The 14659-nt window shown below is 42.2% G+C and overlaps 1 protein-coding gene across 7 annotated transcripts in view; it reads right to left on the bottom strand.

Annotated features, from left to right (window-relative positions):
* SH3PXD2A (SH3 and PX domains 2A) overlaps window positions 1-14659 on the bottom strand; it is a 455860-nt gene that overhangs the window by 32179 nt on the left and 409022 nt on the right. For all 7 annotated transcript variants that reach the window (XM_068257340.1, XM_068257342.1, XM_068257341.1 and 4 more), the window contains one exon: window positions 11861-11974. In XM_068257340.1, coding sequence (XP_068113441.1) covers window positions 11861-11974 — 114 coding nt within the window. The remainder of the gene's footprint in view (window positions 1-11860; window positions 11975-14659) is intronic.

Raw genomic sequence — 14659 nt, 5'->3', positions numbered from 1 at the left:
AGCACATGTGGTTTGACTGCAGAGGAAAGGGCATGGCCAAAACAAAGGGATTTGAAAGACAGCTGGTGGTAATAGCAACACGAGTATTCCTGCCCAGCCATGGTGTGACCATTTATGCACGGGTATCGCAGACCAAAGGCACTGCAGTGCTTCATTAGCCTGCAAGTGGTGGTCATGCACTCTCTAAAGCCCAATCTACACAATACGATTCTTTATACGATTCAATTACGATTCTATTTACGATCCGACTAAATCCGACATGACCGATCAGAATTCGATTCGATTCGATTTGCCATTACAAAACAATGGCAAATCGAACTGAATCGAATCCTGATCGGACATGTCGGATTTATCGGATTGTAAATAGAATCGTAATCGAATCGTATAAAGAATCGTATCGTGTAGATTGGGCTTTAGACATCAGAGTGCTGGGAAACCACAAATGGGTTGACCCAGAGAAAAAGCACTGAATGAATCAGTGATGCCGACAGTCACATAGAAGGCAACAGGTAAAATCAATAGCTTATAATCACTTAGACTCATTCTTATGCATTCAAAACTCCTAAATGTTTTAAGTACAATTATCTTTTTTTTTTTTTTACTTTTTGTTATATTTCCTTTAATGACCCAAGGTTTTTCTACATCTGTGTAGAGTTTTTTCATATACAAGTTCTGTTATTATCAAATATCCAACTAATCATTTTTAGGCTTTGCATGCATTCACAATCTGTAATGTGCTTTGAGTGGGTGTCTCCCTCTACATACAGCTGTTAAAGATGGTTTCCTTCACTGTCTAACAGTTCAAACAAGTCTTGACGGTCACTATGAGAACCAGTGGGAACCTCTGACTGGTTTGGGGAACTGCAATGTTCCTGGAACTCAGTAGATGTGAGTGAAGTTCCAAGGGTCACATTAGCCAGAGGTACACTTCTCATCTAGGTATCCTGCATAAAACAGCACCTCTGGGGTGTATGGAAGTTGTTGAAAGGTAGGTATACAAAGAAAATCCATTGTTTTGCAGGAGGCAGGTGTGATCTCCCTGAATGTGGGTGGCTGGATGTTGATGGAACACATTATGCCAACTTGCATTTTTGCTACTGCAGGTAAAGACATTACTGCCATAGTCCAGTGAAATCTAAATGGTGCAACATAAATAATGCAGTATGCAGTATGTGCCTTACTGATTAGTGTGCACTTTTAAAGGGTTCTGTAAACATTGCTTAAAAATTATTTTATAGACCCTCCAGTCAATCACTTCTCGTCTGCATAATCTTTCCCATCCACATTCCTAATGCAGCTTTCGCAAGATCTTCCTTACAGGAAAACATTTTGTATAAACCACAGTTTTTGTTCATTTGGAAATTATTTATGACATCCTTTGCTGTTAATACATATTCTGTCTTTAAAGCTGTTTCTGGAAGCCTCATTTCCATCCGGATGGTCTTTCTGACTCATCCCACATGGCAAAAAGAGACAAAACTTGTTTATCGCCCACAGAGCCTCTATTAACCCATTCAGCTTAAAGGTTAACTGAAGCCAACAATGAAATATGCCGGTTCTCCTGTGGGCACGAGCTTCTCTGTACCAGGCATGCACCATGGTCTGCACATGCCCAGTAGAGGGAAATCGCTTGTACACAGTTTCTTTTCCTCTGTGCATGAGTGGCTTTGCTCTACTGGGCATGCTTGAGCCTTACTCATGCCCAATACAGAGAAGCTCATACTAGAATGTGGCCATAAAAAGAAGAGGGTCTGGGCAGCAGCAGTGAGCTCAAGAAGGATCTGGGAAGCCTCTGGGCCACTAATTAGGTAAGTCAACTTTTATTACTCGCAGATTTGCTTTAACTGCTTTAGTTCACAAGACCCAGTAACTAAATAATGATTTTTAACCGGTGAAAAAGTGCAGAATTTTAACACCTTCTAATGCCACCTGCCATGTAAACTGTAGAGTTTGCACACACATATGTGATTAGGAGGTGGTGCAGAAACTTGCTGTGTTCAGGTTGAGGCAACCGCCCTCAAGCATGTATATGTGGATATAGCGTACAGTTCCTTCTGCATTTTTTTGTTATGAACTATTGAGTTTACTGCAGAGGTATAATTATGGTTAGATAAATAGATATCAGGCAAAAACCTTTAAAAACGATATCTTTGGTTCCACATAGTCAGTCTTCATCTGATCAACAATATCAAAACACCAATGACTAAGGCTGATAGTGGCAATATTCTGGCTTGACTTGATGTTTTAGTTGCAACCCTTGATAGATGTATGTATTAAAAGCGGGGCCGCTTTTAATACATACATCTATCAAGGGTTGCAACTAAAACATCAAGTCAAGCCAGAATATTGCCACTATCAGCCTTAGTCATTGGTGTTTTGATATTGTTGATCATATGAAGACTGACTATGTGGAACCAAAGATATCGTTTGCTATTTTTTGCTATATGTATCAATAAAGTTTATATGAAAAAGTTTTTTGTACCAGAAAAACGGGCATTCTATTTCCTCTTCTTTGCAAATTTTGAGTCCTTTCCATAAAGTAACAAAGATCCAAGTGGGCAAGGTGGACTGCCTCTTAAAGGGAACCAGAGATGAACGTTTCACACAAAATAAACATATCAGTTGATAGTTTGTAAAGAATAAATGCTCTACCTGATAATTTCGCCGCTCTGGTGTGCCTTTTTGAGTGGTTTTTATCCATTATTGCTCCAGGAAAAATCAAATATGGCAGCCGGCTCATATCCCTTCTCCTTCCGGGTTATGAGTTGTTCTGGATGTGCTGTCTAGGCTATATGAGACTATGCTGCTATCTAGGCTAAATGCAGCCTTTCATCTGTGTGCTTTCATTTTGGTATGATGTACAGCTGTCTGTAGGAAGTGTCTCTCATAGGAATGAAACTGCAGTCATCATCAGTATCTAATGCTGGGTACACACTATGAGATTTTCTGGTCGATTTACTGTCAGATCGATTATTTCCAACATGTTCGATTTGCTTTCCGATCGATTTCCGAGCATTTTCCGATCGATTTTCTATTAAAGTGCATGGAAATCGATCGGAAAATGCTCGGAAATCGATCAAAAAGCAAATCTGACATGTTGGAAATAATCCATCTGACAGTAAATCGACTAGAAAATCTCATAGCGTGTACTCAGCATAATGCACACAGAGCACACAGGGATCATATTGCAGCCACAGAGATTCAGCTCTCAGTATGCAAAGCAGGAAATCTAAGCCAGGAGGGGGTAGGCTTGGGCTTGAAAAGACTCCACAGAAGAGTGACTTAGCTATAATGATTCCAGGTCAAACCTAGACTGAGCCAGTCGGGGATTCTTATCACAGCTGCTAATAGACTAATTAAGCAGATAACAATGAAACTAAAAGCAGGGTAGGTGTTTACTGTCATGTTCCCACTGATAAATGTAATAAAATACATGAGGGTGCTTCGTCTCTGGTTCTCTTTAAAAAGGACTGTGCTTTTTGGCCCTTTTTGCTATATAAAGGACTGTACCCAATTGTATTCTTATAGCTGTAGATAAATAGATAGACAGTGGGGAAAATAATTATTTGATCCTCTGCTAAAGTTGTAAGATTGCCCACTTAAAAAGAACTGAACAGTTATTACATTTTATGGTCATTTTATTTTAATGAATGAAAAGAGACAGAAAATCAACCAAAAAGTAGACTAGTGCTGTGTTTCCCCAAAATAAGACCTCCCCGAAAATAAGCCCTAGCTTATATTTCAAGTATGCTCGAAATATAAGCCCTACCCCGAAAATAAGACCTAGTTTAAATGGGATGCTATGTGTATGGGGAGGTGTGTGGTCTCTAATAGAGTTGGGCCGAACGGTTCGCCGGCGAACCTGGTTCGCGCGAACCTAGGTGGTTCGCGTGCGGGTACCGCACGCGAACTTTATTGCGGAAAAGTTCGCCCCATTGCGGTTCGCCCCATAATGCACTGAGGGTCAACTTTGACCCTCTACATCACAGTCAGCAGGCCCAGTGTAGCCAATTAGGCTACACTAGCCCCTGGAGCCCCACCCCCCCTTATATAGGCAGGCAGCGGCGGCCGTGGCCACTCGTGTGCCTGCATTAGTTAGAGTAGGGCGAGCTACTGCAGTCTCTCATAGGGAAAGATTAGTTAGCCTTAGCTTGTCCCTGGCTGCATACCTGTTCATTGATCCTGCCACTGCATACCTGTTCATTGATCCTGCCACTGCATACCTGTTCATTGATCCTGCCACTGCATACCTGTTCATTGATCCTGCCACTGCATACCTGTTCAGTGATCCTGCCACTGCATACCTGTTCATTGATCCTGCCACTGCATACCTGTTCATTGATCCTGCCACTGCATACCTGTTCATTGATCCTGCCACTGCATACCTGTTCATTGATCCTGCCACTGCATACCTGTTCATTGATCCTGCCACTGCATACCTGTTCTGTGAACCCACCACTGCATACCTGTTCTGTTCAGTGGACCCGCCACTGTATACCTGTTTAGTGAACCCGCCACTGCATACCTGTTCTGTTCAGTGGACCCGCCACTGTATACCTGTTCAGTGGACCCGCCACTGCATACCTGTTCTGTTCAGTGAACCCGCCACTGCATACCTGTTCTGTTCAGTGGAGTTTGGTGTGTCAGTGTGAAGCAGTACCTTAATTACACTCCCTGATTGATGTATACACATGCAAGATGTTTTAAAGCACTTTAGGCCTGTCATTTAGCATTCAATGTGATTTCTGCCCTTAAAACGCTGCTTTGCGTCAAATCCAGATTTTTCCCGGTGACTTTTGGCGTGTATCCCACTCCGCCATGCCCCCCTCCAGGTGTTAGACCCCTTGAAACATCTTTTCCATCACTTTTGTGGCCAGCATCATTTTTTTTTTTTTTCAAAGTTCGCATCCCCATTGAAGTCTATTGCGGTTCGCGAACTTTAACGCGAACCGAACCTTCCGCGAAAGTTCGCGAACCCGGTTCGCGAACCTAAAATCGGAGGTTCGGCCCAACTCTAACCGCACCTGCCTTGTCGCTTGGTCCCCCTCCGTTCCCTGTAACTTCTCCGGTGTACGCGGCAGCATAGTATTGAAGCTGTGATGGTGACCTTTGACCCTCAATGCTGACACAGTACACTAGGTCAGAGGGGGACGCAGCCATAAGGGAAGTGCAGTAGGAGACCACACACCAACCCATACACATAGCGTCTACCCCCTCTTGAGAGTAAGCCCCCCCACCCCATTGTCCTAGGGCGAATAAGCCTAGCACATATTTCTCCTCCCAAAAGAATATAAGACAGTGTATTATATTTGGCGACAGACAGTACAAGTAAAGCAAAAGCCAATAAACAATGCAAATTCTAACAGAATTGTTGGTTGAGATAAGCTTCCGTATCTCTGTGTGCTATTCTCTAGAACTCTTCTTTCAGCTGGGCACATGTGTATTTGCTTCCATTGGCTTTTCTTTCCTACCTTTTTTTCAGCAACTTTTAAAGCCACAGTAGACAACCATTTTGTCTTTCTAGCCACGCCCCTGATTAGATGTTTAGGTACTGCTAGTGATCATGGGAAACGTAGTCTTGTTTTCAACAGCCAGTTGGTGAAGGAGATAGCATCAGACGCTGAAAAGTTATGTTGCTAGTTTAGTGTGCAGGTGCTAGAATGATGATGTCTACAGGATGTTTAAAACTGCTGTACGGTATACACTCTTTAAAGGGAACCTGAAGCGAGTAGAATTATTTAAAATAAACACATGACATAGCTGCAAATAAATATTACATACTAACCTCACCGCCAGTTCCTCTCAGAAGCTCATTATTTTTTTTCTAACAGTGATCTCTTCCAGTTCTGACAATATTTTGTCAGAACTGAAATATACCAGTTGCTATCAGTTATAAATCAGCAGCTGTCAGTTACAACTGAATGTGCACGGTAATGTCCATGTTTCCCTATGGCTCAAGTGGGGGATATTACAGTTTCACAGCGTGAGGCTAGGAAGCTGTTATGGGGTAATGGGCATTTTTAAAATGGAGGACGAAGAATTGATCACAGTAGACAAATGGGACGCAGGAGAGGAGAAAGAGATTGAGGAGTAGACTACACAGGAGGTTAAGTATGATCTGTCTATGGTTATTTTGACTTTTTATTTTCAGTTCAGGTTCTCTTTAAAGAGACTCCGTAACAAAAATTGCATCCTGTTTTTTATCATCCTACAAGTTCAAAAAGCTATTCTAATGTGTTCTGGCTTACTGCAGCACTTTATACTATCACTGTCTCTGTAATAAATCAATGTATCTTTCCCCTGTCAGACTTGTCGGCCTGTGTCTGGAAGGCTGCCAAGTTCTTCAGTGTTGTGGTTCTGCTATGAACTCCCCCTTCCAGGGCCCTCTAAGCACACTGCCTGTGTGTTATTTAGGATTAGAGCAGCTTCTCTCTTATCTTTTACAAGCTGGATAAATCGTCCTCTGAGCTGGCTGGGCTTTCACATACTGAAGAATTACAGACAAGGGCAAAGCTGTTTGCAGGAAGAAACAAGCCGCCTTAAACTTCAGTGCATGAGAACAGGGGGAAAGAAACACACAAATGATCTCTTGAGATTCAAAAGGAAGGCTGTATACAGCCTGCTTGTGTATGGATGTATTTTCTATGTGTGGACATACTGTACATCAACCTACTTCCTGTTTTGGTGGCCATTTTGTTTGTTTATAAACAAACTTTTTAAAACGGTTTTTAACCACTTTTAATGTGGCGGGGAGCGGCGAAATTGTGACAGAGGGTAATAGGAGATGTCCCCTAACGCACTGGTATGTTTACTTTTGTGCGATTTTAACAATACAGATTCTCTTTAAAGGAACCTAAACTGAGAAGGATATGGATTTTTCCTTTTAAAATAATACCAGTTGCCTGAATCGCCTGCTGATCCTGTGTCTCTAATACTTTTAGCCACAGCCCCTGAACAAGCATGCAGATCAGGTGCTCTGACTGAAGTCAGACTGGATTAGCTGCATGCTTGTTTCAGGGTGTGATTCAGCCACTATTGCAGCCACAGAGATCAGCTGGACTGCCAGGCAACTGGTATTGTTTAACAGGAAACATCCATATCACTCTCAGTTAAGGTTCCCTTTAAGGGCCGTTTCCACTAGGGCGGTTTCGCCGGCGATTCTGCAGAGTTTCCCCGCACATCATTCGCACGGGAAAACTCTGCCATAGGGGATGACGGTGCCGCGGCGGAATCGCTTGCGGGAGCGATTCGCCCGGAACCCCCCGCAGATTTCGCCACGGAGGCTGCGAATCCCATAGCCGTGCATGGCACGGCTCATGGGATTCGCCTACGATCCCGCCCACCGGCTCAGTGCGGTGTGCGTCTGCGAGACGCACACCGCACTAGTGGAGACGATCCCTAAGAGTTTTAAAGCAAACCTAATTCAGGAGGGTCAGGGATGTGAGCAGTTTTTGTTTTGACTTTTTTCCCCTTTAGAGCCCAGAGTTTCTCTTTTGAAAGGAAATACAAGATTACATGTATAAACTAGAGGAACAATAAAAAAGCATTGCTTAAACATCCTAATGAAAGGAACTCAGAACAAGTAATTGTGTGATGTAGCAATACTGCAGAACTTGCTGTGTGAGTCAGTAAAGCTTTGCATAAGCTTTGCTTGAGTAATGCAACTTCAAAGAAAACATATTTCTCAAAGATAAAAGCTGAGAAGGGCAGCGATAATTACACCCAGTTCAGACTAGCATCAGGATAAAAAACAAAGCTTTGTTAATACAGACATACAGCTCTATATAGTCATTGGCCTCAGCAATACATTTTTGCCATCTACAGACCAATGACCACACATGGGGAAAGCAACCATTAATTGGGCCAGTGTGGGAATCAGAGAATATAGCCCATCACAGCATATGAAGCATGCTCACAGCTTATACTGGCCTCACAGGGGGCGGTATATTTGATCTGAATTGATTGTATCGGCAGGAAATTCATGGTGGATTCAAACATCCACCCCCAATACAAATGATGGAAGTCTTCATCAAGTTAATAATATGAAAGAATTCTGTTTTGCATCCGCTGCGCTTGTCTGCCTGTCCATTCACTTTGATTGTGATCCCTGATACTGACATGTCCTCCTGTTCCACTCAGCTGTTCCGACAGGAGCATGAGGCCCATCATAAGATTAAAACAGACCAATTCTACCTAGCAACAGGGAGAATTTTCATTGGTCCACCATGAACCACTGAGAATCCTCCCTGCTGCTGAGGATTCCCTTTGGTCTTTTGCAACACAATGGAGATCCTCATGCTTCTTTCGGCCACTGAAATGTTTCCTGGGACCAAGTAGAGGAGTCAGCAGTGGCGGAACTGAAGGACATGTGAGTATTTGTATGACGGCCATTAAAACAGACACTGTCTGTTCTCATAGGTTGTAATTGTGTGCGTTCTTCTGTCCATTCTGGAAAAGTGCAGCAAGTTCGGACTGCGTTTGGTTTACTGCTTAACTGCAAATGGATCCGTTTTCTTAACAAGTGGAAGCAGGACCTATTTTTGCTATTAGGATCTGCTTTGTCGCAGATCGGACCATAAATAAAGTAACACATGGGCACCAAGCCTTAAAGTGGTCCCATAAAGCCTAGGTTCTCAACGTGTGGTATGCATAACCCCAGGGGGTACTCCTGATGGCTCTAGGGGGTACTCGGGCTTAATATACTTAACCAAGAATAACAAATTCAGAGTTTTAGAAAATGATAAATCTTATTTAAACACCAAATTATAATTTTACCTAATTAGAAGCAATAGTAAATGCTTGGAACTTGTTTAGAACCAATTATCATGTACTACGATTAAATATATATTTGTCAAGGGGTACTTGTGATCATGTTTACTATGCTAGGGACTGAGTACAGGGTTTTAAAAGGGATGCATACCAATAAAATGTTGAGAAACATTGCCATAAAGCACTGCTGCAATTTAGTAGGTGGGAGGGGATACAGTTAGCGTGGGAGCGGTATGACACAGCTGTTAGAGGCGAGGTCACAAGAGGAACCAGCATGCTTGTATTTTTTACACAATACTCCAGATGGATATGGACACACGCTGGGGCTCACTGCTGTGGTAGTAAAGCTGGACTGGATCAACTTAAATTTGTACATGAGCGAAAACTTTCACTAGGGTTTAGACTCCTCCCCATTTCCTCTGGTTATTACTGCTGTTTGTGTCCTCGCTCGGGAGGATCCACTCAGTCCTCATTTCCAATGATGGGACAGGAAGTGGTTTATCTTCCATCCTCAACCTGCAAAAAACATTTTGGTTGCTGACTGTTTCCTGTGGAAAGATTCACTTACTTCCTGTTGCTGGTGACAATGTGAAAAAGAGGAAATCTGAGAACACCGACAGCAAATGGGAAAGCAAAACGGTTCTTTCAACATGTTCCCAACCTATCCACAATGAAAAAAAATCTAGCCATCCTTTCACTTTAACACCTATTTTTTGTGTTTGATACGGTGTAATATTCTATTAATAAGCATTGAGGGCCCTTTTCCACTAGAGCGATTGTGATTGCTGAATCGCAAAATCGCAAATCGCTAGTGATTTTTAAATCGCTAGGGTTGTTACTTTATCATAGAAATCATGAGAAGTATTTTCCACTACTGTGATTCGATTTGGAAATCGCTAATCGCAAATCGCAATCGCTTGCTGGAGCGATTTTTAAAATGATAATGCAATGCAAATGAAAATCGCAAATCGCAATCGCATAACAGAATTAATGAAAAATCGCAATCGCAATCACTGGCGTTTGTGATTTGTGATTGTGATTGCTAGTGGAAAAGGGCCCTAATAGTGTTGGTTTTGGCTGAGAAAATAAAGACAAAAGCCACTAGAATATTCTATAGTGGTGGGAAAGAAGGAGGAAAGAGCACTGCATTTTTATGTAGCCAGTTAAAATGAACAACATTTAATTTATCATAAGAGCTGCTAGTTTAGGAAAAATCCCCAGTGCCCCCCTGGAACAAACAGATGTTCCTAGAAGCCAGAAACACATGCAGTACCGCTGGAGTGCAAAGTGTGCATATGGCCCATTAAAGGGACCAAGCATTGATTTCTTGCATTTAAAAAAATGAACCTCCCCATAAGGGTGCGGGGGTTGGGGGAGCACCATTACTTACCTTAGGGGTGCTGATCCTCTGGCCCCCAGGCTGTATGACATCTTCTCCCAACCTCAGCTTATCGTATACAGCACCTACATTTGTATTTCCTAGTGGGGGTCACGCGCCTGCCGCAATAAATACCGGGAGATCGAAGATGTAGTATAGTCCGTAAGATGCAGAAGATCAGCACCCCTTAGGTAAGTAATGGAGCTCCCTACAACACCAGCACCCCCCAGCAGCACAAACAATTAGTAACCTCCCAAATGGGAAGGTTCATTTTTTTTTAAATACAAAAGAAATAAAATCAATGTTCATATCACTTTACTGTTACAGAGCCATACTAATCCAACATGCATACATACAACTGTTTCAGAGTGATTGCTCCCCTTCAGTGCAAGGAATGTATTAATATGGCTCTATGAGATAGGACTTGGGCAGTCCAGTGATAGACTACACAGATTGCTCATGACGACCCAGAACCACTAGGCAACACAACAGACATACCTGGATCAGATGAAAGTGGACTTTGTGAATGGACTCATGGAAAAGAATGTGTCTGTACTGTGTGTCTGTTGCTGCCCACTCTAGGAAACTGTCCGGCAGAGCTTGTGTGAGTGAACTCTCAGATTTATTGTGGTTAACAGATTGACAAGATGAACTCCCACACAGTATGACCACTAGAGGCAGCAGCTGCGAGACAGATTTTACATGCAGAATATTACAGAGACTGCATGTTCTCATACCAACAAGGCAACACCTGCAGGTCCTCAAGTGATGCAACAAAAAATCATTACAATTACATATTATGTAGAAAGAACAGAGGCGCCAGCAGGATAAAATCAGGTAATAAAATGTTTAAAAGTGCTTTGGAGGCAGCGGTGGACTTACCTCCTGTAAGCAGACACTATAAACTGTCAGTTCAAATCGAAATAAATTTTATTGGCATACTCCAAGGGGGTCGCAACGCGTTTCACAGGTGTAAACCTGCTTCCTCAGGCAATATTACATAGGAGCATACAACAGTAAAAGGTCCGGGTAACACCTGGCGCCTCAGTGTTACCCGGACCTTTTACTGTTGTATTCTCCTATGTTATATTGCCTGAGGAAGCAGGTTTACACCTGTGAAACGCATTGCGACCCCCTTGGAGTATGCCAATAAAATTTATTTCGATTTGAACTGACAGTTTATAGTGTCTGCTTACAGGAGGTAAGTCCACCGCTGCCTCCAAAGCACTTTTAAACATTTTATTACCTGATTTTATCCTGCTGGCGCCTCTGTTCTTTCTACATAATATTAATTATCCACCCTTGGTGGAGGGGGATACCCCTTTTTTCCTGTCTACAGAGAGCGACTTCTTATTCCTGAGTGGGGACAGGATAATCTCCTCACCTGCCTATACAGTGGTTGCCTGGAGGTAACCCTGTCTTGTGAGTATATATATTGTACTCTTTACATATATCCATTTTTGCAGTACTTACTACACTATATTGGGCTCTCGGTTTCCCTCTTCTGTATTACAATTACATATGTAAGTGTGAAGTTGGCACCACCACCTTTGCTGCAATATATAATCTGCAATCCATAAGTGCTCTTCACAGGTCCACTTTGGAGATGGCATTATGGTCAAGTAAATCAAAGAATGACAAGTGTAATTCACAAGTCTGTAAATAATCCATAACAGTTTTTAGTTAACAGGTCTCAGAACTGCTTAAACTCACCATCCCCAGATTTCGATGTGTGAATTTCAGAATCATCTTTAGATCCACTTTGTGAATCGAGATAGGTGGCGGGTACCCAGCCTTGCTCCTCTGCGGTGCTTACAAACCACCAGCCTGATGACAAGACAAGAGAAAAGGTAATCAGTTGTTGCAACAGCAACAGTGCTCAGGAGCCAACACAACCATTATTATTAATAGGACAGACAATGTTTATTAAGCTGCACAATGACAAACACAGTAGAAAAAAAGAGGGTACTTATCCGTTAGCCGGGCGCATCCGGTAGGTGGCGCTAATTACTATTCCTCCTCCAGGCCGCCGTGGATAGTAGGGAAAGATGTAACTCTGGTGGAGTTTTGTCGCCACCTGCCGGATGCGCCCGGCTAACGGATAAGTACCAAAAAGAGTAAAGAAATTAAATTCACCATATCTCAGCTTCAATACATGCACTTTTGTCTTTGTTCTCATTGTTTCTACTAGTAATGAGCCACAACTTTGCTGATGCGCAACTTTGCATTGTAATTTGCAATTGCGATGCAAAGTCTTTATTTTGAGCAAACTCATAAGTAATCGTAATTTGCATTGTCGCCTTGTAATTCACGTTAACTCGTAATTTTCCATGTCATTTCGTGTTTCCTCGTAATTTTTTAATTTTGCACAATTTATCATAATTACACAAAAATGAATTGCAATCAATTGTAATTACATGAAAATTGTTCATAATTGTGCGTAATTACGAATGAGCTATTACAAAAATAATCGTTCTTATGAAAATTATGCATATACTCGTATTTATGCAATATTTCACATCCTTTTTCTCAACTACATTTTTGCTATTAAAATCCTAATCGTAATTAAAAAAATGACGCGAAATGACGTGTAAGCAAAATTTACCGTTCCGATCATCACTACTTTCTACTAATGCTGGGATCCTGGGAACTGTAGTTTGGTCACAGTCACACCTGATTGACCTGCTCAGCAGCTGCAGCCAGAGAGGGCAGTAGCAAGCTGCACTGTAGTGACAAGCACATCTGAAAAAGGTAATCTGCCCAGCACTTTGCTTCATCTATACACAGTTTACATGTACCTGTCATCTTCATCGTTATGAAAATTTGCCTTGTTTCATGTTGGGCTCAGCTGGGCATTTTAAATGCTGAGCACAGCATGTGAATGTGCTGTTTCATGTTCACATATAAAGGATCTGCTTCACTCATCCAAATGCGATTTGGAAAGAAGTTGGAGCAACAATGCCAGATCCATCTCATTGGAAACAGATCTGCATTGCTGATTCCCATTTTTATGATACAAGCCATTCACTTACTGTATGACATTCACATATAATTAGGGACTGGAAAAAAAGGACACATGATGACATTCAGCTGACTCTATTAAAAGGGCCTCTGTGTTTCCGGATACACACATGCATTACACAGCTGGTAAATATTCAGATTTTCTTTTTTTTCTTTCTTCTATAAACAGAGATCAGAAAGAATTGCCAAGGCTTTGCTTCATAATAACCAAGTTCCATGTAATCGAGAAAAGTGATATCAAAGTAATATGGAAGTTATTCACTGCTCATCACCTTCCAGAAAATCTGATCTAAACCGTTCTCCAGGGCATAACTAAGGGGGAGACATCTCTTCAACTGCAGGGGGGGGGGGGGGGGCTAGAGGTGTGAGGGGGGGGAGACAACTAATAACCTTCCCTTTCTCTGATGCTCCAGATCAGGTGTTTTTGTGGCTACACATGTTATGGGTGTGAAGATCCTGACGACAATGGTTAATTTGCATATATACAGCAGTGATGTACTGGGAGACATTGCAAGCTCACTCCAACCTGAATTATCGCAAATACTTTCTGTTTTAAGAAAGCAAACTTGTGTTTTCCATGCATTTTAGTAAGAGGGCTTTTTGGACCATTGTAGCCCCTTACACACTCCTAGGAGTTCTGGTTCGCCATGAGCTTGCTGGTTAGTCTGTACCTCAAGATCCTGATGGCCACACTTGTTTTATGAGCCTTGTAAGATGGCCCCCAGGCTGTGAGGGTGACCAAGGGGAGGCAAAGGAAGGGTTGTGAACATTAAGGGGCACCATTAAAGTTTTGCTGGGGGCCCCAATGATTTGTTGTAATACCCCTCTGCATCATCTATCCTTGCTAGTCACAACTGTAGATTTCTATCTATGCTTCTTGAGGCTGCTTTCTCACTTTTTGCAGATTCTGGAAATCAGCTTACCTGCAGAGCTGGTGTTCCTACATAAACTCTTCGGGATGGTTTACACTGCAAGAGCTTTTCCTAAGCATTTGTAATTTTAAAAGCTCTTGCTAATTGTAATGCTATGTGTGTGTTCTCACCTGAGCCCTGTGCTTTTATAAAAATCCCCCACAGCATTACATTAGCAAAAGATTTTCAAATCACTAGCGTTAAGGAAAAAAACTCTTGCCTTGTGAAGTTGAACCATCCCTCCCAGCTGCTTTAGACATGAAAGCATTACCTCTGCTGAACAGAACAAGGGCTAACACTAAGGGCTCTTTCACATTAGCCAATGCATGCAGGAACCCCATTTCGTGCATGTGTTATGACAAATGGCATGGAATGTCAGGAAGTTGCAGGTCAACGCATATTAGTGGCGCTAGTTCTAATTTACCTGACAGGAAACCGCCTACGTCATACGATTTAAAAGCTCCCAGAAGTGTTACAACATAACCCTCTGCAACGGTTTGTCTAATGTAAACGGTAACATGAAAGTCAATAGACTTTCATGTTACTCCACTTACCGCATCCTAGCAGCGATCCGTCAAAA

The sequence above is a fragment of the Hyperolius riggenbachi genome, chromosome 10, assembly GCF_040937935.1.
Source record: "Hyperolius riggenbachi isolate aHypRig1 chromosome 10, aHypRig1.pri, whole genome shotgun sequence".
In the NCBI taxonomy this organism is placed as follows: domain Eukaryota; kingdom Metazoa; phylum Chordata; class Amphibia; order Anura; family Hyperoliidae; genus Hyperolius; species Hyperolius riggenbachi.
Note: the sequence above shows the minus strand (reverse complement) of the source record. Positions and strands in the feature narration are given on the sequence as shown.